At 37.9% G+C, this 27,485-nt stretch overlaps 1 protein-coding gene and 1 pseudogene across 3 annotated transcripts; one reads left to right on the forward strand and one right to left on the reverse strand.

Moving 5' to 3' along the window:
• LOC111374239 lies at positions 1 to 1,503 on the forward strand (annotated as a pseudogene).
• Positions 1,504 to 10,810: 9,307 nt separating this feature from the next.
• On the reverse strand, positions 10,811 to 23,780 carry LOC111374252. Of its 3 annotated transcripts, XM_022996904.1 has the most exons (4): positions 23,657 to 23,780; positions 23,342 to 23,563; positions 20,404 to 20,455; positions 10,811 to 11,089 (listed from the first exon to the last, which is right to left on the reverse strand). In XM_022996904.1, exons 1-3 carry the CDS (start codon positions 23,681 to 23,683, stop codon positions 20,450 to 20,452), a joined length of 255 nt encoding a protein of 84 aa, XP_022852672.1. In that variant the 5' UTR covers positions 23,684 to 23,780; the 3' UTR covers positions 10,811 to 11,089; positions 20,404 to 20,449. The 3 variants fall into 3 exon arrangements, 2 of the variants coding, with proteins under 2 accessions (XP_022852672.1, XP_022852671.1); XR_002699099.1 differs by lacking the exons at positions 20,404 to 20,455; positions 23,342 to 23,563; positions 23,657 to 23,780 and adding an exon at positions 11,185 to 11,345; XM_022996903.1 differs by lacking the exons at positions 10,811 to 11,089; positions 20,404 to 20,455 and having other exon boundaries at positions 23,259 to 23,563.
• Between the last annotated feature and the right edge of the window lie 3,705 nt (positions 23,781 to 27,485).

The raw sequence follows: 27,485 nt of genomic DNA on the forward strand, positions 1-27,485 counted from the left end.
ATGATGTCCTTAGAAATGAACGACCGAAAAAGTAAGTTTATTCTGTTCTATTTTCATGTCTCGTTGAATTGAGTGAGTGTGAGTGAGTGCATTGGTTCGTCCAATCTATGTCCAAATCCAGCTTGTTGGTAGATTATAAGTATAAATCTACCTTTAGATTTTTGTTTTTTTAATTTCTCGTTGCCGAGTGAAACTGAAGTGTTAGTTTGAAGTGTACCTTCATATTATTGTTGAAGAAAGAAATGTCCAATGCTTGATGTGTTTTTTCTTTGCCTTGATATAACGAGACAGAAATTGGACTGGGACTGACGGGGTTTGGTGTGTTCTTTCCATCGTTGGGTCATTTTCTTCTTCGACAAGGGACTATAGGATATGGGAAATTTAAGTTCAACCTTCATATTGTAGAATTTATTGTTGATTCCTTGTTGGCTGTTCAACATGGGCCATTTTCTTCTTCGACAAGGGACTATTGGATATGGGAAATGTAAGTTCAACCTTCATATTGCTGAATTTATTGTTGATTCCTTGTTGGCTGTTTAACATTGTGTCGTTGTGTTGAAACAGATCCTCTTCTTCTCTGGCGTGACATTAACCATTGGACTCTCAAGTCATCGGTGCAATTCCTCTTGAAATGATCCAATTTTGAGGTTTGTTTTGCTTAGTGACTTGCACTGTGTTATTTTACCATTTCTGTTATTTCGAGTGCACTGGGAATTGTAATGTTTATTGTAGGGTACGGTTTCATTTGGTGCTAGCTTCTTCTTTGTCATCATTGAATGGCTTATTATTGGAATGATGCTAGAGGCATATAAAATTTGTCGTACTCTTCAGGTTCAGCAAACACTGTTTCTTTCATTAGACATATAATAATGTATTAGTTTTCATAGTGGTTTACGCTTATTTCACACTGTTTCTTTCATTAGACGTATATCCGAGAACTTTGCATAAGAAGGAAGACCATGGAAGCTATAAAGAAACAAAACTTCACAATGTGTATATGTTTATTAGAGAAAGGAAGGGGATAAGGGGATTAATTTGTTTATAACTGTAATTTACATATTTTTATGTTAAGCTGTAAAGAAACAGAACTTTGCCATTGTAAAAAAATAAAAAGAGTATTATTCGAAAATACTTGCTACGAGAGGATTTTTTTTTTTGTTTTAAGAAAAAGAAAATCTTATAGATCTTATTTCCTTTCTGTCTAAAACCTTGGCACATATATAGATATTTATGAAGAACTTGTTATTCTTAACTCTTGGGCTCAGGAATTTCTATATAACTTAAGCGACACGATAAAAGCTTTTTCAATTCTTATAGTAACAGATTTATGTATCTGATTCCATTCACCCCACGGTTGGGAACTAATGATTGGCTCTATCTACAAAGACTTTGGATTTGTTCATAAGATGTTTGGAGCTTTCAAAACTCCATGAACATGCAGAAGAGAAATGCTATCCCCACTCGGACCAAGATAGAACTTTGACTTGTTCAAATAACAATTAAGGTGAAATAGGGTCAGGAACAACGAATCTCTTTATGATAAACAGATCCATTTTGCAAGTTCGTTATTGCGGGTAGTTTCTACAAAGGATCGGACTAATGATGTATGCAATACTTGAATTATTGATGTAGATGCTACATAGTTGGTATCATGATTATCCAATAAGAAGGGTTTCCATTTTTTCAAATAAACAATTTGAAGACCTATTGATTCTAACAACTGATTGTAGAGTTGATCATTCGGACCTTTCAATTCAAGTTTGAGCTTGATGCAACTTTATATGATTATCAATCAAATAAAAAGTTATTTTATGTATCAATCCTTACATCTCCTACTACTGGTGGGGTAACAACTAGTTTTGGTACAAAATCTTTATCTATTTTACTTACTTAATACTTAAAATTGAATAGTATGGAAATGCATTTATTTCCTCTGCATTGATATGATCGATAATGCTATCAGAGTGAAACAAGGAATTTAAAGAAAAACAGAGACTAGACTAGATTAGTGCCAGTCAACCATACAGTGGTGAATTCGTTCCCGGGCCTTGTACACACCGTCCATCACACTATGGGAGCTGGCCATGCCCAAAGTCGTTACCTTAACCGCAAGGAGGGCGATGTCGAAGGCAGGGCTAGTGACTAGAGTGTAGTTGTAACAAAGTAGCAGTACTGGAAGGTGCGGCCGGATCACCTCCTTTTCAGGGAGGGCTAATGCTTGTTGGGTATTTTGGTTTGACATTGCTAAAAATGGAAAGTTCGACACAATTGGGATTTTTTTTTGGAAATTGGATGTAGTTACTAATTCATGATCTGGCATGTACAAAATGAAAACTTCATTCTCAATTCTACGAGAATTTTTATGAAAGCCTTTCATTTGCTTCTTTTCGATGGAAGTTTGATTTTCCCAGAATCTATCATAATTTTTGGCCGGATTCTTCTTCTGTGGAAAACAAGACAGGAATTCTCTACAATGACACTGTAGAACAATTGAAGGGATGTAGCGCAGCTTGGTAGCGCGTTTGTTTTGGGTACAAAATGTCACGGGTTGAAGTAATTCAACACATTTTTGTACATCGGACAGATTGTGGCACCATCCGGGGTATTTCTGTGAGTCCTCGGAATGGGATGATGCCGGAAAGAATTTTTATCCAAACACTAATGGGTCGTGTATTAGCAGAGGATATATATACGATTATACGATGTATTGCAAGTCGAAATCAAGACATTGGAATTTCATTCTTGCGAACGTACTCCCCAGGTGGGATACTTAACGTGTTAGCTATAGCACTGCACGGGTCGATACGCACAACGCCTAGTATCCATCGTTTACGGCTAGGACTACTGGGGTATCTAATCCCATTCAATCCCCTATCTTTCGTCTCTTAGTGTCAGTGTTGGCCCAGCAGAGTGCTTTCGCCGTTGGTGTTCTTTCTGATCTCTAAGCATTTCACCGCTCCACCGAAAATTCTCTCTACCCCTACCGTACTCCAACTTGGTAGTTTCCACCGCCTGTCCAGGGTATATATATATATGTGTGTGTGTGTGTGTGTGTGTGTGTGTATGTACATATGTATATACATACATATATATACATATGTATATATGTACACACACACACACATATGTATATGTATGTATTCAACCCAAGGAGCCGCTTTTTCTCTCCAATTTTCGGACTTTGTGGTTGCGTTTGTATGTATATGTATTGGCTTCCCCTCCTTTCTGTGTTTACAGCCGCCAATGTATCAGGGTTGGTCTTGAAAATTTTTAGGCCCTAGACGATAAGTTATCATGAGACCCCTACACAATTTTTTTACAAGCATATTGGCATCAAATATGGCCAAATTGAATAGTTTCTCACGATAAGAAATATTATACCTTTGATACTCATCGTTTTATTGGATCGAGAATCAATTTTCATTTTCAAGAAGTATAATATAAAGATTTTATGAAAATTAGTGAGGTATGGGGATGGTGCCTACTATTTATTATCAAAAATGTTTTATATTTTAAAAAAATTCAAAAGTAGCAATAAATTGAAAGACGTTATTAATAGAAAGGCCCATATTTTATTTGCACTACCACAAAATATCTAGTGGTAATTACACAAAACCTTAGGATTAAAATCATGAATTCCAAAATTAGATTTGTAGTTTCATCTTTCAAAAATCAGATATCTTATTTTAATTAAAATTTTTATAAAATAAATATACATAATCCTATACACACCCCAAACCCTAATCAATTCCCACTATCCATATTTCTCCAAACCATCGCCTCACTCCTTCTCTCTCCCCACAGTCTACACACAACCATCACCTCCGGCAGTCTTGTCCTCACCTTTCTGTCGTCGCCGTCGCCCGCCGTTGTTGCCCACCCCATCATCCACCCCCAGTCCATTTCACCTTAGAAGGAGCGCCGGCCAGAAGAAGCAGGAATCACAGTGAGTTTTGTGGCTGTGAAATGAGCAGTATTTTGCGAAGCAGATCTACTGTGATGATGAAATGGCATTTGCGAAGCAGATCCACCCACTTACCTCGGCGACTCTTCACAAATCCGCTGCGACGGTGAAGTGAGCAGTGTTTGTGTTGTGGCGATTTTTTCGTGGTGTCTGTGGTGTTTCTGTGCGGTTTGTGTGGTGGTGGGGTTGGCGATTGGGGTGGGTAACAGCTTTGCATTGTGTTTGTATGGTGGTGGTGATGGTGATTGTGTGGTGGCGATTTTGTGGTGGTTGATCTGGCGGTTGGGGTTGCTAGCAGTGTGGTGGTGATATGGTTGTCTAGGTTGTGTGTGGTGATATTACTGTGGCAGATTTGGGGAATTTTTTTTGGTGGGGGTTGTTGTGGTGGTGGACCTGGTGGTCATTGTGGTAGACGGCAGTGGTTGTGACTCGCAATATTTGATATGTGACCTGAAAATTGTGAATTGTGACTCCTGACTCATAATTGATTAAGTTGTGATCGAAAAATTAATCGTGACCAATTAATTCAATAATTTGGAATGAGTAAATGGATTGTGACCAATAAAATTTTTGAATATGTGACCAATGAATAATCTGTGACATGTAAAATTTAGTTATTCATGACCAACTAATTAATTGTAACCTAAATATTCGATAATTTGTGACCAATTGATTTGAAAATTTATGACATACAAATAAACCGTGACTTGATTTGTGATCGATGAAATTAATCGTGACCAATTAATTTGATAATTTGCAATGAATAAGTGAGCTGTGATCAATAAAAGTTGATTCCGTGATCAATGATAATCTGTGATCTATAAAAAAAATTATTCGTGACCAAAAAATAATATGTGACCTATGAAAATTTTTATTTGTAACCGAAAAAAAGTTGTGACCAATAAATTAATAAGTTATGACTAAAAATTAATCGTGACCAATTAATATAATAATTTGAAATGAATATATGAGTTGTGACCAATAAAAGATTTGATTTTGTGACTAATAAATAATTTGTGACCTATAAAATTTTTTATTCGTGATCGAAAAATAATATGTGACCTATAAATTTTTTTATTTTTGATCGAAAAATAAGTTGTGACTATTAAATTGATATGTTGTGACTATAAATTAATCCGTGACTAATTAATTTTTTTGATTTGTGACCGATGAATAAACTGTGACATTCAAAATTTTTGAATTAGGATCGTAAAATGATTTGTGACATAAAATTTTTGATTTGTGACCAAAAAAATAATAATTTAATAATTAAATTGTTAATTCGTGACCAAATTTTATAGATCCGTGACCTAAATATATTAAATTAATAAAATAATTAAATCATAAATAAATTTAAATAAAAATCTGATTTTTGAATTTTGAAACTTATTTTCTTAATTTTGAAATATACCATACTTAATTTCTCACTTATGAAATTTTCCCAAATATCTATGTAAGAAAATTGAGAAAATTCCATAATAGTTATTTTTGGGTTTTGGAAAACTTTTTAAGGCCCCATTTCATCCTGAGGCCCAAAGCCACCTCTTTAGTGGCCTTGGGCAAGACCGGCCTTGCAATGTATATATATATTATTTCCCAGACTGCTCATTATTACTAATGTCTATTTAAATAAATTTATACAGGATTTAAAATATAATAATTTTTTTTTAAAAAGTGGATGAACTTATAAAAGCGAGGATGAAAATAGTGGTACTCAAATTTTTTTTTTCATGGAATTAGTTTTCCACCCACTCTTGCCACATCAGCATTTTCCTTGAATTTCGACCATGTTTGATTGGCCACATTTTCCATGAAAAATGGAAAACGTTTTTCATTTTCTACCAAAATGTAGTGTTTGATTAGATATGGCAATTTGAACCATCAAAATCGAAAACCGCGGTTAATCGAACCGAATGGGTCGAAAAAAATCGAACCGATGATGCAATGGGGCGGATATGGTTTTAATTTTAATGAACCGGTTCGTAATGGTATGGGTATGGTATTTACGTCGTTGAACCGAAACCGAACCGATTATCCGCTAAAAAAAATCAAAAAACAAAAAAACACAATTGAATTGATTATGGGCTTTACATTACTTTTCTATCCAGACCAAAACAAAATCCCTCCCCTCCTCATTACATCTACCTGACTCATTCAGCCAGCCCACTTACCATTAGCCCATAATAGCATTAGAATGACAGTATATAAATACAAACCCTACTCTCCACAAACCACAAACTCACGCACGGCTCCACTGCCTCTACGGTCCAAGTCATCATCGCCTTCGAAAATTTGTTACATTTGTTAGCCATTTTATTACTGCTGATAATGTAAAAATAGAGTTCGATATTTTTCTAGACGTGCCAAATTGCCAAGGATGAATAGGAATCAACTTTGAATGCCGATCTATGCTAGTAAGACTTATAGGGAAGAATAAATCAAGTAACTTCGATGCACAACAATTAAGAATGAAGGAAAAGTTTAGTATTATTATATTTATAATATTGTTTATTAAATTTGTATTTTACAATTGAAAATTAGGATAATTTTTGCATTTACGTTTGGAATATTGTTTGATAATGTTTGCATTTTCATTCGGGATATTGTATTTTTGTTTTCATTGACTTTTTTCATAAATTATTTTATATCAATTTGACGGATGAACCTATAAAAAATAATTTATTTTCGTTGTTATTAACCGAACCGTGCCGAACCGAGATACGAACCGAACCGATTTACGTGGTTATGGTATGGTCAAAAAATTGGTGGTGCAGTTATGATTTTGACCGAACCGACCCATAACCGAATCGTTGCCAACCCTATGTTTGATTGCTATATTTTCTTGGGAATTCCATTTCACTTTTTTCCCCACACATGTGCCTTTTCCTTAAAATGGTGGGAAATCCTTGAAATGGTGGAAAATCGAATTCCCACCATTCTTTTTTAAAATTTCAACAATGGTTACAAAATCTACCAACAACTGTAAAAAATTTATCCCTTTAATTGATAATTTTCATGAAAAACAAGACCAAAACATCCAAAATTTCAACATTTTTCAAATGAAAAATTATACCAATCAAACACATTTAATTGACAATTCCTAGAAAAATAAATTTTAGACAATTCAATTCCCTAAAATTCGTTTTCTTTCCACCCAAATTCCATCCTTGAATTGGTTTTCCACCCATCCTTGCCATATCAGCATTTTCCTTGGATTTCAATTTGGTTTTCCAGGCAATTTTTTTTTTTTGTAATTGAAACAAATTCTAGGAATAATTGTAAAAGATGATATCCGTTAAATTGACAATTTTTATGTAAAACAAAACCAAACGAACACTAAAAGATAAATGATTTTTGGATGATTATTGGTTTTCTTGGCTTTTTTTTTTTTGACAATGGAAATAAATTCCATCCCCCAATATCAGTAAATTCTATCCATTTAATTGACAATTTTCATGTAAAACAAAGTTAAACGAACCAAAAAAATACTTTTATTTCAATATTTTTCACGTGAAAAATTATACCAATCAAATACAATGATTGACAATTCCCAATAAAACAATTTCTAGGCAATTCAACTCCCAAGAATTCATTTTCTTTCCACCAAAATTTCATCTTTGCAATCAAAAGGACCCTAATTGTTCATACTTCATATTGTAGTTAGATTGAGATTAAAATAGTTACTTATACAATTCTGTCCAAAATTATCCAACAAAATTCCAAAATGAGGAAGAATGTGTGCTTTTTGTTGGAAATTTACTTAAACATGCACAGCGAAAATAAAAACAATTTCAATTCTCACCATGATTCATCTTTGTATTTAGAAAAAAACTGTGATAAAAATTATATATTTTCTTGAATTTGCAAACTCCTTTGCTTTATCTTTGTTTCAGCAACTTGGATCTACCTCACACAGCTGTCCAATTGTCCAGCCTCCAATAAATTCCACACAGAGAACATATTGCAACCACCATGGTTTTCTCCTCTTGTACTAGCTAGAATTATGAAAATTCTACAGATCTAAAACCCTAACCATGTATTTATATAAGCCCATACGAGCTCGGCCTAGTCCAATCCAATATTTAATTAATCCATTTAATTAAATTCGATCCATGAATTAATTAATCCAATTAATTAATTCGGAGCTATAAATAACCAATCCAATTAATTAATTTATCCAACGATTGTTAAATTAATTAATTGGCAAATTGCAATCTTCCAATTCTCTTTTGTGTGCGACCCATCAGGTTCCCGACCACGATGCCTAACGACATGAAATATTATTTTGATCTAATCAAAACTGATAAATTAAAACATCCTCTTAATTTATCACAAATTCACACTCGCCGTCCCAAATTGACATCTAGCAATGTATCAGGACAACACATGTGACGGGAAATGTCACGTGGTATGATAAAACCAAACCCGTTCGTTTACCATGAAACCATAATCCCTTCGTCAATATGATCCGATCAATTACGAGATATGGAAGTATGTTAATCTCGATTCGATCATATCTTTCATTCTACTATTAAGTCAATATGAGTCGAAAACTCTTTTTCGACTTGTGTGTATACCTTGACCAATGATTTCGTTATTGACTTAATTGAACGAAATGCAAATCACAATCTCTTACTATCTAAGAGTGACGAATCCTCTCTTGGTCACTCACAACCTTCATATGGTTCTTGACATACCCGAACGATGCTGTATTAGCGGCCCTTGATAGAGCAACATCCAACACCGTCAAAGCATGACTGTCCTCATACAAGGTACTATGATGACCTCAAGTCAAAGGACCAATTCCACTACCGAACGTTAGAGATTAACCACTGACACTCAGATAGTTATCCATGTGGTATCTCTTAGTGGGTCTCCAATGTTTTGTTCTATAACAAAACATCCACGTGTTCATTTAAATGTCACCACACTTTTGCTTGTGAGATCATGTACTTACTTCACAAGTAGAAAATGTCACACGTGATGGTCTATCTGTAATAACGATATCCGTATCTCGTTATTACTTACGACCACGGATTATTCAACATCTAATTATACGTAATTTGTATCTCACAATCACAACTCCTTGTGATTAACAAATCACTTAAACTTGAATTTTCGGACTCTATTATTTAATATTATTTATCAGAATGTTATTAACACCTCACGAAGAGCAATAGCTTTATTGTATCAGATCGCGTTCAACAGTGCCAGGTTCCACTCATAGTTGAAGAACGAATAAGATTTTCTAAAAGTAGTAATAAAAACAATTGACAGACAAAAACCCTTATACTCCACGATTATATCCTTCTTGTATATATATGTCACTCTTCTTTCAACTTTTGGTATCAGAGTTCATTAGCATAATAAGATATTTTTACATTTGAGTTCAAACAATATATTATGGATTGGTTTGATCTACAGAATGTTTTAGTTCAATGATTATATCTTAATGAACTAAATCTTGATATTTTGACTTGTAACATTAAAAGATTTGCACATACTTCTAGTTTTAAGGGCATTAATTAAATTTTACACTTGAAATAAGTATTTTGAACCTATCATAAATTCACTAATTTCTTTGGTTGGCAGTAGGGTTTGCTTCCCCTAACCTCGAGTTGGTCAAGGAACTGCTATGGGTCAAACTATTCTACTCCACCCCCATTTTTTTTCCCAACTTATACTAAACTAAATCCTGGACTCCCAAGACCCTTGCCCCTAGAACCTTGGGGGGGGGGGGTAAATCGCGGGTTATGCCTCAACTGAATCACAGGTTCCCCCTATCGCCTGTATACTTCTCCGCACAAGAGATCTTCCACCCCCATTTCTTAGTCTAGCTTAGGGGTGGGGAAAGTAATATGTGAAATTTTTATTTTATATATATTAGCCTAGCACATAATTTGATTTAGACACCGTAACATAATTTTCTAGCTTCGCTCCTAGTCTAGCTTGATGATAGCATTTCATAACAACATATAAATCCTGCATTTTTTAACGAAGTTGTAATGTCAAATAGAAATGAATAGTACTCTCTAGCACTATGGTCACACTTGATATGTCCATTCAATTAAATGAATTACGTGACATTGCATTTAAATGAATATATCATTTAATGTCAATGGTGTTGAATAACATTACTCATTAAAAATACATAAATAAAATGCTGCAGTTACATATCGTGCTTCGCATCAAAAGCTGGTAATATTCCAAATAATTTTCTGCTCTTCTGCTGCAAAGCATAGGAGGCGCATTCTTCGTCTTCATCTTCTTCACAAAGAAGAAGAAAATTCAGGAAAACTGAATCAGCAATCTCCAGCCTTGTCTGAGAGGAAGACGAGGCTCCCCAGTTAATAAAAATTTTCATATGATGGGAAAAAATAAAGAAATAAGAGGAAAGTAAGAGCAAATCCAACTCAATCAAGTCAAAGGGATTGTGTCCTTTCTTTTCGGGAATATAAGGATGCTTCTTCAGACCGAACCAGACTCTTCTTTGTTTGAGCTGCTCCCACGCACGCAGACCGGAAGATCTCACTTGTCCTAGATTGGACAAGTAAGTAGAGATCTTCGTGGGACCGTGGAGGGAGTCTCAATCGGTCTTTTATAGGATTCCTCATCACGCCACACATGGAGATTTTTCCATTGATAGATAGGAGGGCCCCCCTTGAACAAATTCTTAAAGGTTGGGTTACTACCCGCTTCTACGGAAGAGGTTGACTTTCTACTGCCCGGAGGTCATATAGATCGAAATAAGAGGAAAGTAAGAGCAAATCCAACTCAATCACAAAAACTAAAAACCTGAGTAAGAGAAAAAAAGGAGTTAGAAAATGATGCATATAAACTAACAAAGAAGTATAAATATATTCGAGTCCTATTCACATTGATGATGAACGTTGAAACTACTCAGCCAAGAGGGAATTTACAAACCTGCCAACAGAAATATCATATTGAACATAAGTTTGAACATCTCTGGCTACATCAGAAGATCTGCCATGTCAAACTACAGATAGAGAGACTCTGAACCATCAAAATCTTGTGCAGATTTTCGTCTCTCATATATGAGAAATGTACCATCAGTTTACATGTTTTCCGAAGAGAGGTATAAGCTGTTTCTCCAAACCTACCAAGCTGAAAGCAAAATATAAGAGGTAAGTATCGAAATCATGCAATAGGCCTATCACTTTTGGGACGAAGGAAAAGGAATGGTAAAATAATGTATGTACATCTCATATTTCATCAAAGCTTCGCTTAGTTTTGCTTTGTAGAGCTCACTATCTCTAGATACGCTGCTCAAACTAGGGCCTGTAAATATGACAGAGAGAAATTTAGCCCTATTTGTCTACCATTATTAAGAGAAAATGAGTTTTTGAATAGTGAATTTTTGGAGAATGTGTGGTTAAAAGTAGGAAAAACTGTTAGGTTCATGTGCAAAATATTTATTAAGAGAATCTATTGAAAATGAATTTGAGAAAAAAAGAGTTTTGAAATAATGGTAAACAAACATGGGCTTAATAATTCATGTCTCACCAAGATGAAAATACTAAAAGATCAAAAGTAAAAAAAGAGGATAGATGAGACGAGGAATATCAAAGCAACAAAATTCACAGAATTTTAATGATGATCATATATTGTACACTAAAATAGATGTAGACTTGAAGGGGACCTTCATAACTGATACCTAGAGGAAAGGCCTTAGATTAACTTCCGATCTGTTACCCGAGTGTTTTAGGGTAAACAAGACAAGATCAGAATTGTGAAAGAACATAAAGAGATTACTCCCTCTTGTTTCTAGCAAATGCATTTAGTCGAGGGAATTCCTTTGGTAATATCACATTTTCAAACGTCAGGTCAAAATATTATACTGGTGCCATTACCCCCTGTAAACATAGAATCAATTCACAAGTGTCTAATTCCACACAAAGTTCCACCCTGTATGGAAATTTGCATACTCTATGATGCCAATATCTGACAATATGGCCAAACTTTTCAGCAGCCATTGTTTTAAAATGCTTTTCAGGGCTTATGCCTCAAGTCCTGCCTCACATGAGGTTTTCATTAAATGCCTCGAAGCTTAAGTCATGAACACATCTGTCAAGGATTATGCCGCATTTCTGAGGCTTGCGCCCAACTTCCCGCCTCAAGGCTAAGCCTAATGGCAGTTGAGATGTGTGCTGATGAGGACATCATTATAGTTGGACTTTTATTATTGTTTCAGTATTTTAGTTGGACTTTTATTATTGTTTCAGTTGGACTTAAATAATGGGCTTGGCCCTATATTTCTAGGTTTTTTTTATTAGTTAAACCTATCTTGGTTTGTTATTTTGGATTGATGAATTTGATGAAATAAAGAGTTGGCTTTGCAGCCGTTCCCCTCTCTTCCCGCCTCTGTCTTCTTCTTCCCTTCCCTCCACCATCTCTTCCTGTTATTTACTGAATTATTAACCTCCCTACATCAAATTGGTATCAGAGCCAAACTTGGGAATTCATCACTGCATCAGAGTAGCTAGGACTACCCTGCAATCTTCGCCAGTCCACATTCGAGAACAGCCAGTATGCAACCTGTTATTATATCTCAAACTCCAGTTGCTGCCAAATCACAACCCCAACCCAGGCTTCTTCAATCCCCGATACAGTAACCACCACGTCCTTCCACTATCGCCAGAAATTCACTCAACACCTAAACTCCCAGAAACCAACCCACTGAAATCAACTCGCACAACCAACCACAATCAATCGATCCATATAACCAGGCGACCAGTCACCCCATCCTAACCTCCATCGCCAGTCAGCGACCCACGGTGGCTCTCTCTCTTGTCGGCAATTCTCAGTCCGACCACAAAAGCCACCTATAAATTGCAACCCAGAAATGAAATCGTCTCAGCTCATCTCTCCGGCAGCTCCCAATCGAAGACCCATGCCATTGATTTTCAGCACGTCGTTCGTACACAAAGCCATCGTCAGCCTTCAATTTTCAATTTTGCTATGCGTGAATCCTGTGAAATTACTTTGGGCTTGATGTTTACCCTAGGCTGTTAGTTGGGTAGTGGGGTAATCTATTAATATTGGGCCTTAGTGTCGTTGGGCTGTGTTAATGTTGGGCATGAGTTATTTTGACATTGTGTGTTTTGAGCCTTTATTATTGTTTGGGCCTTGATTTGTAATCGGTTTAATTATCTGATTTTGTATTATTATTAAAAAAAAAGTCAAAAAAAAATCGTGAATTTTAAATTTTCTGACATCATTTACAGGTTCATTTTAGTTCACTGTTCAGTACCGCACCTCGACGAGCACGGACTTTTCTATCTTGGCATCTCAGGGCTTAGTAGTTCAGAACGTGGAGACATTCGACGCTGGGACGACTCAAACCAACAGTACTCAGGGAGTTCATGATCCTATTTATTTTTAGTTGACGCTATTTCTTTATTTTAGAATTGCATCAATTAATTCGTTGTGTGCTGGCCATTTGATAATATTGCCCTCAACCTATTTAATTATATTCCACGAACTAAATTCCATTGATGTGTACTAGCCCTTTGATAATACTGCCTTAAACCTATTCAATTATATTTCACGAACTAAATTTCATTGCTCAATCGTTTACCCCACGTGACTAGACCTAGTATTTGGACATTTGCTTTTCTATTTTATTAGCATTAGTTGTATTAGCTTGCGATCGAGCCATAAGTAACCCCAAACTTTAAATTGACAAAATAAATAAATAAATAAATAATAATACTAATAATTTCAATAACTAATTCTTCGGTTGGCACTAGTTGATTGTTGATTATTGATCTCAGTAGTGCACTTTACGTAGTCGTGTTACCGTGTATGCAATTGCGTAGTGGTCGCGTTACTGCATCTAGCTCTAGTAACCTTACCATGGACCCCGCCCAAATTGAGGCCCTTACCAAACAGCTTGCACAATTACAAAATCAACTAACAGCTGTCCAAACTGAGGTAGTCGCTACTCGTGAAGAGAATAGAGCCCTAACCGCTAGGTTGAATACTCTTGACCCAATCCCATATTCGACCGAGGCTGAGAACTCTGAGGCTTCCATTAATAGGCCTCATCGTCGCCCACAAGGTGGTCGACACCACGCCCGACATGGTCGTAGGGAAGGGAATCAGGCTCGGGAACGAGAGCGGGGGTATTACCGTCATGGTACACAATCTCTCCCTCGCCACGAGGAGCGCTTCTTTCGAAACATTAAGTTGGATGCCCCTATGTTTGACGGTTGTCTAGATCCTAGTACCTTCAATCAATGGGTTAGAGATATGGATCACTTCTTTGCATGGCATGGGGTCCTGAAAGATCGGAGGGTACAATTTGCTAGTTTGAAGTTAACTGGCACTACTAAACTCTTTTGGGAGAGTGTTGAGGACCTCCTTGAAAGGCGTCATGCTCCCCCTGTTGGGAGCTGGGATGAAATGAAGCGCCGCCTTCAAGAGAAATATTTACCCCAATCTTATAAGGGTAACTTGCTGGATCAATGGAACGCACTTACACAAGGCAATCGACCTGTGACCGAATATGTTGCTCAGTTTGATGAGTTTCGAATGAAATGTCAGGTTGTTGAGGATGAAGTTATGACTTTGAGTAGGTTTAGGCAAGTTTTAAGAGACGAACTTAGGCGCGAGCTTGTCCTTAGGGGTGTCACCACTCTCGACCACGCCTACTCTTTCGTTCGGGATTATGAATTAGTGACTGGGATACCGTATAGAAATCGTAGTGACTCCCGCACTACAACCTCATCCGCATCCACGCCATCCCCTAAGTCTATTCTAGGTCCTCCTCCCTCTAATACTACCCCTGCATCGGATAGCAAAGGTAGAGGTTCTGAGGTTTCAAGGACACCCTCCCGTTTGCAATGCTTCAACTGTACGGGTTTTGGTCACATTGCTTCTAAGTGCCCTAGCCGAGCCCTAGTTCTGGACGAACGTGAGGATATAGTCGTCGAACCACTAGAGGATCAGGTTTATGAGCCTAAGTTAGAAGAGTTTGAAGACTTGGAGGATAGTGAGGATACCTTCTTAGGTTGTATTCAGGCTAGTCTCATTATCCCACATACACCCAAAGTCGGTGTCGTCCGTTGCACCCTCACCCAGCCTAAGGATGCCGACGATTGGCGCCGTCATGCCATCTTCCACACCTACATCAAGATTAATAACAAGGGCTGTAAAGTTATCGTGGATAGTGGCAGCTGTATTAATGCGGTTTCGAAGGCTACTATATCCCGTCTAGGGTTGAAGCCAGTTCCTCACCCCCAACCTTATAGTGTCTCTTGGGTTGACACTTCCTCTATAGCTGTTAAGAAGCGTTGTTTAGTCCCTATCCAGTTCCTGGAGTATAAGGACCATATATGGTGTGACGTTATTTCGATGGACATCGGGCACATCATCTTAGGACGACCTTGGCTATTTGACCTAGATGTAACCATATATGGTCGATCCAATTCCTGTTCCTTCGTGTTTAATGGAAAGAAGATTCACCTTAACCCACTACCCCCAAAGCCGGCTGGTTCACTAGAAGCGAAGAAAAGCGTGGAACAAAAGGGGTTGCATATCATTAGTCCTATAGAGTTTGAGCGTACAATTGTTGGTGACTCAATTGTGTTCGCCTTAGTAGTCATGGAGGTTTCATCTAACTCCACAAGTGAGGATACTGCGGAAGCCCAATCGATCCTTCAGGAGTTTCGAGATGTCTTTCCGGAGGACCAACCTGATCATCTACCCCCGCTAAGAGATATTCAACATGCCATAGATTTCATCCCCGGTGCATCCCTTCCAAATTTGCCACATTATAGGATGAATCCTACCGAGCACGCTGAGCTCCAAAGGCAAGTGGATGACCTTCTCAACAAAGGATTCATTCGTGAGAGTTTAAGCCCATGTGTTGTCCCTGCCCTATTGACACCCAAAAAGGATGGATCTTGGAGAATTTGTGTGGATAGTCGCGCTATCAATAGGATCACGGTGAAGTATCGTTTTCCCATTCCCAGGCTTGATGATATGCTGGATATGATGGTTGGCGCGACAATCTTTTCAAAGATCGATCTAAAGAGTGGGTACCATCAAATTAGAATTCGCCCAGGGGACGAGTGGAAGACCGCGTTTAAGACGAAAGATGGCCTTTATGAATGGCTGGTCATGCCTTTTGGGCTAAGTAATGCGCCGAGTACCTTCATGCGGGTAATGACACAAACTCTTCGGCCGTTCATGGGTAAATTTCTCGTTGTCTACTTTGATGACATCCTCATCTATAGTAAAACTAAGGAGCAACACCGTGACCACCTCAAACAGGTTTGCTCTACCCTTCGCGAGACTAACCTGTATGCTAATGTCAAGAAATGTTCCTTTTTCACCGATAGCGTAGTTTTTCTGGGGTTCATTGTCTCGTCGACAGGGGTGTCTGCTGACCCTACTAAGATTCAGGCGATAATTGACTGGCCTGAGCCTAAGGCCATTCATGATGTCACGAGCTTTCATGGCTTAGCTACGTTTTACCGCCGTTTTATTAAAGGGTTTAGCACTATTATGGCGCCTATCACGGAGTGCATGAAGAAAGGAGAGTTTCATTGGACACGAGGGGCGGCGAAGGCCTTTAAGTTAGTCAAGGAGCGAATGACAGAAGCTCCTGTCATGCGTCTTCCCGATTTTTTCAAAGTCTTTGAAGTTGAATGTGACGCTTCTGGGGTAGGTATAGGCGGAGTCTTAAGTCAGGATCGTCACCCTGTCGCCTATTTCAGTGAAAAGTTAAATGAGGCCAAACGACGATATTCAACGCATGATAAGGAACTGTATGCGGTGGTCTAGGCTTTGCGCTATTGGCGCCACTATTTGTTGCCTCAAGAATTTGTCCTTTATTCAGACCACGAAGCCCTCCGTTACCTCAACTCTCAGAAGAGGTTAAGTTCCAGGCATGGACGTTGGGTTGAATATTTGCAGGCCTATTCATTTGTTTTAAAACACAAGAAGGGCGTGGAGAACCAAGCAGCTGATGCGTTAAGTCGTCGTGTCTCCCTTTTGTCGATCATGAGTGTCAAGGTCATTGGTTTTGAAAGGCTTAAGGAGGATTACGAGGCATGCCCAGATTTTAAGGATATCTTTCTCGATTTGCAAGGAGGACAATCAAACAGCACAGATGGCTTTCGACTTGAGAAGCGTTATCTCTTTCGAGCCAATAAATTGTGCATCCCTCGAATTTCAGTGCGAGATTTTATAGTGTGGGAAGTTCGCGCGGGAGGGTTAGCCGGTCACTTTGGGCGTGATAAGACCATTGAGGAGGTTGAACGCCAATTCTATTGGCCTAGTTTAAAGAGAGATGTGGCTAAAATTGTTAGTACATGTAACACTTGTCAATTAGCCAAACAGAAGAAGGAGAACACAGGCCTATACACTCCTCTCCCCGTCCCCAATTGTCCTTGGTAAGACGTTAGTATAGATTTTGTGCTAGGCCTGCCACGCACCCCAAAGAAGCATGATTCTATTTTCGTGGTTGTCGATCGTTTCTCGAAAATGGCTCACTTTATCCCCTGTAGCAAAACATCGGATGCGTCCAAGGTTGCCATGTTATTCTTTAATGAGATTGTCAAACTGTATGGGCTTCCCAAGACCATCGTGTCCAATAGGGATGTTCGCTTCACTAGTCATTTTTGGAGGACTTTGTGGCATAAGATGGGTACCAAATTAAAATTTTCTACAGCCTACCACCCTCAAACTGACGGTCAGACCGAAGTTGTTAATCGGAGTCTTGGTAACTTATTACGTTGTCTGGTCCAGGAGAACCTTCGAAATTGGGATTTAATCCTTCCTGTCGCTCAGATCGCGTATAATAGCTCCGTAAATCGTTCATTAGGTATGAGTCCATTTGAAGCCGTTCACGAATACAAGCCTAGGAAACCATTAGATCTCATCCCTCTGTCCCCACAAGCTAGAGTGTCAGTATCAGCCGAAGCATTTGCACAACACCTTCGTGATTTGCACATTGAGATCAATAAACAACTTGAAGCTAGTAGCCAAACAGAAGAAGGAGAACACAGGCCTATACACTCCTCTCCCCGTCCCCAATTGTCCTTGGTAAGACGTTAGTATAGATTTTGTGCTAGGCCTGCCACGCACCCCAAAGAAGCATGATTCTATTTTCGTGGTTGTCGATCGTTTCTCGAAAATGGCTCACTTTATCCCCTGTAGCAAAACATCGGATGCGTCTAAGGTTGCCATGTTATTCTTTAATGAGATTGTCAAACTGTATGGGCTTCCCAAGACCATCGTGTCCAATAGGGATGTTCGCTTCACTAGTCATTTTTGGAGGACTTTGTGGCATAGGATGGGTACCAAATTGAAATTTTCTACAGCCTACCCCCCTCAAACTGACGGTCAAACCGAAGTTGTTAATCGGAGTCTTGGTAACTTATTACGTTGTTCGGTCCGGGAGAACCTTCGAAATTAGGATTTAATCCTTCCTGTCGCTCAAATCACGTATAATAGTTCCGTAAATCGTTCATTAGGTATGAGTCCATTTGAAGCCGTTCACGAATACAAGCCTAGGAAACCATTAGATCTCATCCCTATGTCCCCACAGGCTAGAGTGTCAGTATCAGCCGAAGCATTTGCACAACACATTCGTGATTTGCACATTGAAATCAATAAACAACTTGAAGCTAGTAATGCAAATTATAAACTACAAGCTGATTTACATAAACGACATATTGAGTTTAATGTTGGGGATTACGTTATGGTTTGCATTAGGTCAGAGCGGCGTCTACATGGACCCGCCTCCAAATTGCAAGCTCGTAGTGCTGGTCATTTTAAAATTTTAAAGCAAGTTGGTCCAAATGCATATATTGTCAACATTCCATCCCACATTGGTTACCACCATACTTTCACTATTGAAGACCTTGTAGCTTATAAAGGCCATTTCATTCCCTCAGATCATCCCCTGTTACCTCCTTTTGTGGACCTTGATCCTAATTCTTTGGCCCCCTCTAACCCACTACCACCTCTCACAGCACACACAGATAAAATTGATGCTATTTTAGATGAAGAAACTGTACTCACTAATGATGGAGAGTTTCAGCGCTTCCTTGTTCGTTGGGTTGGTCGACCAGATTCTGATTGTGCATGGATCTCCAGGGAGACACTACAGCATTTGGATCCAGATTTGCTAGAGCTTTATCGGAGTCAGCAGGATCTTCCTTGGCCCAGATCGCCTCCCGTCCACCCGAGGGGAGTTGATGAGGACACCAAGTTCAGACCGCCACTGACGCATTTCTACAGACGCCGAAAGAAACTTGCCCAACCACTCAGCTAATGGTTGGGAGATTGACGAGAGTCTACAGTGATATATCCACTCGACAGGGTCGAGTTTTCTCCCACCCCGGGAGAGTTGATGAGGACATCATTATAGTTGGACTTTTATTATTGTTTCAATATTTTAGTTGGACTTTTATTATTGTTTCAGTTGGACTTAAATAATGGGCTTGGCCCTATATTTCTAGGTTTTTTTTTTATTATTTAAACCTATCTTGGTTTGTTATTTTGGATTGATGAATTTGATGAAATAAAGAGTTGGCTTTGCAGCCGTTCCCCTCTCTTCCCGCCTCTGTCTTCTTTTTCCCTTCCCTCCCCCATCTCTTCCTGTTATTTACTGAATTATTAACCTCCCTACATCATGCGCTCATTTGTCTTGCCTTTTTTGAAATTGTATACTGGCTTTAGTTTTTTGGCTATTTGTTTTATAACCTATAAAGTTTCATCATTTTTTATGTTCTCTACTTTCTACCTTTAGATGGAAGGGAAAGAAAAGGCACCATTACAAGTTGAGGATGATGACATACTATGAGAAGATAAGAGAATACTTGTAGACCATTTCTACTCATAGTAGGATTACAATTTTTTATGTGACTGCTAATTTTGAACTTATTATTGCTACTTTATTGATCTATTTTTCATTTTTAATTTCTAGTTAAGACTTTAAATTTTTCGTTATGATTTTTAAGATGGTTTATGGTTTATTAGGAGCATATTTCTGTATTTTTATATTGTTTTGAATTATTAAATTCCTATGTCTTGAGGCTTACGCCTCGTAATAGTTTGAGATTTATGACTCGTCTCATAGACATAAAATGCAAAAGTACCTGATTGACCCTTTATAAGCATTGTTAGCAATAAGAATAAGCTGATGCAACTGAGTGCATTTAATCAACTTAGATTACTATTGAATTTTGAATTTGAAACATGCAGATTAAATTCACTCAAAGCTTGTTAATGCATTTTTGGTGTGAAATCATATTTGTCAATTTTGAATAATGGTACTTCTAGAGTTGTCCTACTTCTGTGTCTCAGCCAATAAATAGTTAGTCGTGAATATGACATGTGGCACATCGAAACATCACAACTATGTAGGTATTTGATGTTGTCATAAAGAAAATGGATTTGCCTACCATTACAATGAAGTGATTCCTTCCTCTGATCAATCTTTCTGGCTATCTATCCCTGTCCAATTGAGAATGGATTAAATGTAAACTACATATTCATACTCAAAAACAATCATTTATTGCTAGAATCCTTCGCTTGAAATATAATGGTACAGCCAAACAAAAAGTCACCATCAATTTCAAAGGCTGGAACCAAATAATGTCAGATCAACATAAATCCTTGAAATGATGTTCTATAAGTATTAAAGCATTAATAAAATTGAAAAATTGGATCTATGTTTAACGGATCATACTTACTAAGAAAAAGTATTTTGTTTGGGTTCGACCTATCGTCGCATATGAAATAATGGATAATATAAATTTAGCGGATCTCCCAAAAAAGAAAAAGAAAAAGAAGTTTGTATCGAAGTATATACTTCGACTTTTTTGTGCTAGAACTTTGGCTCAGAAACACAAAAGGTATTGTACGTTCTTTTTTTGAAAAGACTTCCAATTACGTAAATCAATAGTTCAAAATAGATTGGAACAATGATGTGAAAACAACAGTTTACTGCTGAGAATTTTTTTATTTTTTGGAAATTTAGTTTCGTTATTGGCGCTGATATTGGAAAGGAACAACATACTTCTTTTTTCCAACCACAAATCAACATCACCAGAGTAAATATTGTAGTATTCTTTGACAGGTCTTCCCCAACACAAAACATGAAGAGAATCAAAGACAGAAAGCAACCATGAAAAGCCAACTACTGAATTAGATTTCTGCTTTGGCTGACACTGTGTGAATCCATTAGTGGTATCTTGGTCAAGACTGCTAAACTGTTATCAAATGAGCTCAAACTACAAGCACAATCAGTGCAGAATCTTCAGACCCTAAAATTATTCCAGAATGATGCAGAAAATTCATAAGGAATCCGCCAAGACTTTCAGCTTTTGTCTCTTTCTTGAAGGAACGTAACAAACTAAAATGTTTTAACATAGAATTTCTTTTTATCCCATGTCATGAACATAACAAGGTTGGTCACGGACTTGAATATCAAAAGAACAAGTTTTTAAGCAAAAGACAACAGCTAGCACGTAAAACTCCAATTATTCACATAATTCAAAGTAATATTGAGAAATAGGTTTCATTTATAGCTGAAGCAAAGTATTAATATTATTCCTGAGAATACTAGAAAATGCACCATGTTAGAAAGATTTCTTCAATTTTTGACTGAAGATATTATCTTTATTTCAGATTCAAACTGCATCTTGTGGAAGAAAAACGGAAAAACAATCATTCGTCCCTTTAGTTTACTTAATTGGATTCTCATGTCACCAAAGAAACACAACAGTCCTTTAGTATTGCGCAACAGCATGATCCAGTGAGCTAGGAATACTCAATCATGGATGCTTACCGAATCTTTTTTTTAATCTTTCCTCTTTTTTTTTTTTTTTTGGTCTTTTAAAGGAAAAGAATTCTGAACCTATTCCTCACACATTGGGCCCAGTGTGGGACCAAAGCCGTATCTCCTATGGACTGTTGGGCAAAGATTCATTGATAATCTGGACTCTAATACCAGTGTTAGGTGGTCCTGGGCTTCTCAACCCCAAAAACTAACACAAGAGGTGACACTTTTCCTTACATTTATAAATTGACCACCGATCCCTTCCACAACCGATGTGGGATAACCTTAACAAAAATAATGTGCACCAGAGCAGAGCCCCAAGATAGATACTATGTTGGATAATTACTAATATTTGAAGAACGCGGAATCTCCCTCAATTATAGAATTCTCCCAAGATTCACAAATAATTACACCTGTAAAGATTAAAATCTTCAAAACTGTTACACAAAATAGATTCTGTGGCGGCAAATGACATCTTTCTAATCATCATATTCAGGGCACTTCTACTCATTTATTTGCCTATCAGTAGTAGTTATAGAGGCAAAAGTGTACTGAACACATCAAATCCCAGAAACCCAGACTGCTCAACCGAGCTGAGCTTTATCCCATATGATGGGCAACCATACGAATCTTCCTCTCCCACTTCCATGTAATGCTTGGGACCAAAGGTAACCACAAAGACTCCGATCCATCTTAGAGAAACTATTAAACTTGTACTTTAAAAACTTTGCAAGAGTCAGCTTTTCATATTGAAAGGCGAAAGCTATTGACCTAAAATTTCCCAATGTGTCAAATAAGAAGGTAACATTCATTACAAGGTTTTGTTCAAGAACCAAAATTAACATCTAGTTTATTTATTACAGGCAGTTAATGTGTTGCACAATTTCAAAGAAATTAATTCATATAGGGAATGCCAATGCACCGCCATCTAGCACTTTACCCTTTCTTTATCCTCATGCTCTTGGAACAACAATCAGGGAAAAAAAAAAGCTATAACGACTCCAAGCTATCAAAAGTTAGCAGTACTTCGAATATATGTCGTGCCATTATTCAAATAGAACTAGATGGAAACAGCAGGAACAGAAACAGATTGGTCAAAAAACACCCATCATCAAAATGACATTCCTTGAAAAAAAAATAATAATAAATAAAAAAAGGTCGTATGGGAACTGCTCAAACCAATATGCTTGAAATCCAAACCGTAAAAACAAGTCTATGTAGTTAAAACTATGAAGGAATAAATGCCTCAAAAAAAGGTCCAGAAATTGTCTATATAGTATCTTGAGAAATACCATCTTATATTTTCCAGTGGCATCTTCTCAACATTTCCATCAAAAAACCCAATTGAACCATTCCAACATATTCAAAATTCAAAAATGTCCAGACCTTTAACCAACAACAAATAAATAAAACGACCATTCATTCTAAATTTCAATTAAAAAAAAAAATGATACACACACACACACACCCACAATTAAGCAAACACGAAAAACTAATAAAAACTATACAAAAAACATCAGAGATACACAATTACAAAAACATAAAAATACCAGCTTTACCTTTCGCTTCAAGATTTTGGCATGGCATATCTTGGTATAGTGAAGCAAATGGTGGCGCGCATGATTAGAATGCAATTTGTCACAGATTTCCGGGTTTGCACTCAGCCAATCTAACACATCATTGGATTTAATTACCTCAGTTTTGTCCAGTGATTCCAGCCAAGAATAAACAGGCTTCCATTGTTCAGTGCGCTGGAATCTATGATCATGCTCTTTTCCCATCTATAAAATACATAATGAAAGACCATTAAGGATACAAAATACCTTTAGAAACCGAAATAGAAATTGAAGTTTTTAAATATAAAGGGGAATAACCAAGGATTGCTGATCTTTGTTGGGCATCTTCTTGTAGGCGGGCTGTGCAGCGAGTAAAATAGCATCGTAATATTTGCTTCAGTGTTTTGCTTCTACATACAGAAGGAAGAGACAAAAGGAAATGATATAATCTATGCAAGATTACAAGAATTAGAATTTTCATTTTTGTTGTTTATAGATCGAGCATTATTCTATTAAGGTTGAATTTTCTGTCCTTCTACGGATTATAATTATGACATTTGAGTCCTCAACTTCTAGAAGCCAAGTTCTGAGTATGATAAATAATACATTGCATGAATCACAATTAATTTCCAAACATGATTTTTTGTGGTTTTATCGACGTGACACAACTATCAGACGTATTTGTACTTAAAACGTAAAAGACGTCATATTGCTATCAAATTTTAAAGTCCATGTTAGGATTTAGACAATAAACATAGAACACGAGTTTTTGGATGACTAATATTAAAATCATATTAATATTCAGGGTTATAATTGTGACAAGTATTAATTGAGTGGTTCAATAGGGAATTTACTGAAAGTTAAATAGTCAAAAATGAATAACCCAAATTGTATATGTACTTCTACCACAACCTTAATTTAATTGTATGTGACACACATGCATATTCGATAATCTTATGATATGAGTTATAATTACATGTCTACACTTTATATTAATATTGTAACTGTTTCGCGCGGATAGTCGCTAACAATTAAAAATGGATCAGACGATTGTGTAAGGAACAAATCTCTTGAGACAAAGTCCCAAAAATGGGTGTTTTATTGGCGATGACTTTACAATTGGAACTAAACAAAATGCCTCCAAGGGGCGCAAGCACACGAGTACTGAAAAGAAATGTTTAAGTCTAAACTAAAAAATTGAAATTACATATTCTCTGTTTGAGAGTGTTTGATTCGGGTCCTTTACTCTATGTCTTCTCTTCCTTTTATATTCCCTTGATGATTTCTTCATGATCAACTGCTTAGAAACTGCTTGATTGCTTTGTAACTACCCACTTTCTTTATGGTGGCTAACGTGTCGTGGAACTGCCGTCTCTAACTGCTGTCACTACTCTTTGTCGTTCAACCGTCTTCAACTGAACTCCTTGAATCGTGGATCGTAATAAGGTTACTCGATAACTGCTTCAATAACTGCACTTCTGGATAACCATAACATCTTATGTTTGCCAAGATCCTGAGCGATTCGAAGATTTGGGCGAGATCAGGGTCATAGCTCTGGGCGACTGTAAGGCACTTCATTCGCTCAGATCTTGGACGTCTTGCAAGTTTAGGCGATGAAGTTACCGTGTTCGTGGGCTTCCACTGCATTCATTAGTAACCCTATTTGGGCCTTCATCCTGAATTTCCAGTTGGGCTTCATTCTTTGGGCTATTTGATTTGGGGATTCTCCAATTGGACTTCATTTCCCTGGGCTATTCAATTTGGGCTACACTTTTAGTGTATCAACATTTACCCTCCAATATGGCAGTTTGCGCTTCTTTCTCGCCATACCAATGTTCATCTTCTTGCTTCTCTGCTACGTTTCTCGAGCAAACTTTAACAAAACTGTATTTCATTCCCAATGGCTGCTCCACGAACCCAATCTGACGACTCTTTTAGCATCGATGATTTCCAGAAAATCCTCACTCGATCCTCACTCGGCCATATGTAAATCCGAACTTTCTTGCACCAGCCAATGCCGAACTTAATGAGTTTTATCTGGGTCCTTCATTCACCAACGCCGAAGCCGTCGAACAAGTGGCGGTGGGCCAGCTGTTTCCTTGTACTCAAGGCCCTCATTTCTTGAACTCCTTGCCGCTGGGGCCTATTCGCGAAAAAGGTATTCGTACTTGGCCTAAATCTGATGTTATTTTCCGTAGATGGCATGCTCGTCTTGTGGGCTATGGTCCTACCAAGGCAATTTTTGATCGTGCTAGGATTTCTGATTTATTAGAAATCTCTCTTCAACCCCCAATTTTTGACCCAGCACTTTTTCCTATTACTTTAAGTTTTTGGTCTTCTAAATATAATACTTTTGTTTTTCCTCTTGGTCCCCATGTCAATCACTTTAAGGGATGTTGGGGCCCTGATAAATCTTCCACCTTTGGGCGACACCATTTTCCCTGGTATTTTGATTTCTGGTGTTGCCCCAAAATTTGACAAAAAACTCACCGAGTCCTATTCAAGCTTGCAAAGTTGTCATAATCACTCAAGCGTTGAGTCTTCCCACACTAAGCGTGTGGCCTTTCTTCAGATATGACTTTGTAAATATATTCTGTGTGTGCCCAGTTTGAAGCCTTCTATGAGCTATTTACCTATAGCGCACGAATTGGCGCGTGGTAGGCCTTTGAATTTGTGTTCCTTCTTTTTGGCTGCCCTCTATAGAGGCATCTCTCTTCAATTTCAACTGAAGAATGATGCATCTCCCACCGGCAGTGGGCCTCTTTGGTTCGCTCAACTGTGGTTGAGAGCCTATTTTCCATCACTTGGTGCTCTATCTATGTCCCTTCGATCTGCTAGCTGCTATGGGCTAGCCATTGACCCATTGAGCCCTGTAAATATGTCCAGAATGGACATTTTTTCATTCTTTTATACTTTAAATTCAATTCCTTCTTTCTTTCCCTTTTTTGCTCATTTAACTCCAGATTATGTGCAACCTCCATCCACCCTGCACAATGCGAGCGCCTCTCTGCTCGTTTGGGTTCAGTTTTTGACTGGGAGGGAGTTGTTCCATGATATTTTAACTGGAACCAATGCCAAAGTTGGGGTTGAAATATATGCTCCCCAATTTTTTGCTCGCCAACTTGGTTTTGGCCAAACTTGGCCTGTTCTCCCTTGTTATTCAAAAAATTTGATAGATTGCTTTCACACTATTATAAGGTAGTACAAGCTATAGATGCTCGTAATATTCTTTTAACGAGTAACTTTTCATTAGCCCCCTTCAATCCTAACCGTGCTGTTCACCCCCTTTTTGAACAACTCTGGCCATCAGTGAAGCGCAGATTATTTTCAATTGATGCCAATCGTGCTTTCCATTCACTGGATCAGCTGAACATTCCTTCCACTTCTCCTATTTTGGTCACCCCTATGTCCATTAGGAATCCTTCCTCCCCTACTCGTGCTAAACAATCTGCTCGTCCCTCTACTTCTCTACCTGCCAAACCTACTACAGCTAAGAGCGCCCCAAGCCGCAAACGGCCAGCTTCATGATGATGATGATAATGATACTCCTCTCATCATCAGGAGAAAGGTAATTGAATTGAATTCTATTTACTCACGAGCATACCTTTCTATGTGCTAATGGTTTTCTTGAATTTTTCAGAAAAGTTCAGCCTCTCCTTTGAAGGCTTTGGTGTTGGCAGCTCCTGCTCCATCATCCTCTGCTGGAGCTGCTTCGTCCAAACCAGCTGATGAAGGGACTACGCTTAAAGAGAAACCTTCAGTCCCGGAACCTTCATCACAATCAATGGACGAGCCACCTTCTTTCCAGGGCGCCGACCCCCCAAACGTCGAACCAGAAGGTAATACATTTTTTATGTTTTACCTTTGCTTGTGCTATTGGTTTCTGATTTGTTGCTTCTTTAATCATGTAGAGGCTCCCATGGGTCTGCCCGTTGTGGCAGAGTCTTCTCGCTCAGACAAGGGGAAGTCTTCCCTGGTGGTGGGGCCACAGGTGGTGGAGCCAACTGGTGATATGCCACCCCCCAAGATTGCTGATGAGGTAACCTTTTGCTTCACTTTTATTTTCACTTTGTTTATTATAGTGAAAACTTTCAATGTTGGCATTTTTCTTTGCAGGATGCTGATGAGATTGTGCGTTCCATCCAGG

This window comes from Olea europaea, unplaced genomic scaffold (assembly GCF_002742605.1).
Source record: "Olea europaea var. sylvestris unplaced genomic scaffold, O_europaea_v1 scaffold1223, whole genome shotgun sequence".
In the NCBI taxonomy this organism is placed as follows: domain Eukaryota; kingdom Viridiplantae; phylum Streptophyta; class Magnoliopsida; order Lamiales; family Oleaceae; genus Olea; species Olea europaea.

Bases quoted from the DNA above. Each gene is read 5' to 3' on its own strand.
- LOC111374252 (XM_022996903.1), bottom strand. From the start codon at position 23,683: ATGCCCAACAAAGATCAGCAATCCTTG. The intron at 23,564-23,656 runs GTTATTCCCCTT...TGTATTTTATAG, and splicing joins ACAAAGATCAGCAATCCTTG to ATGGGAAAAGAGCATGATCA.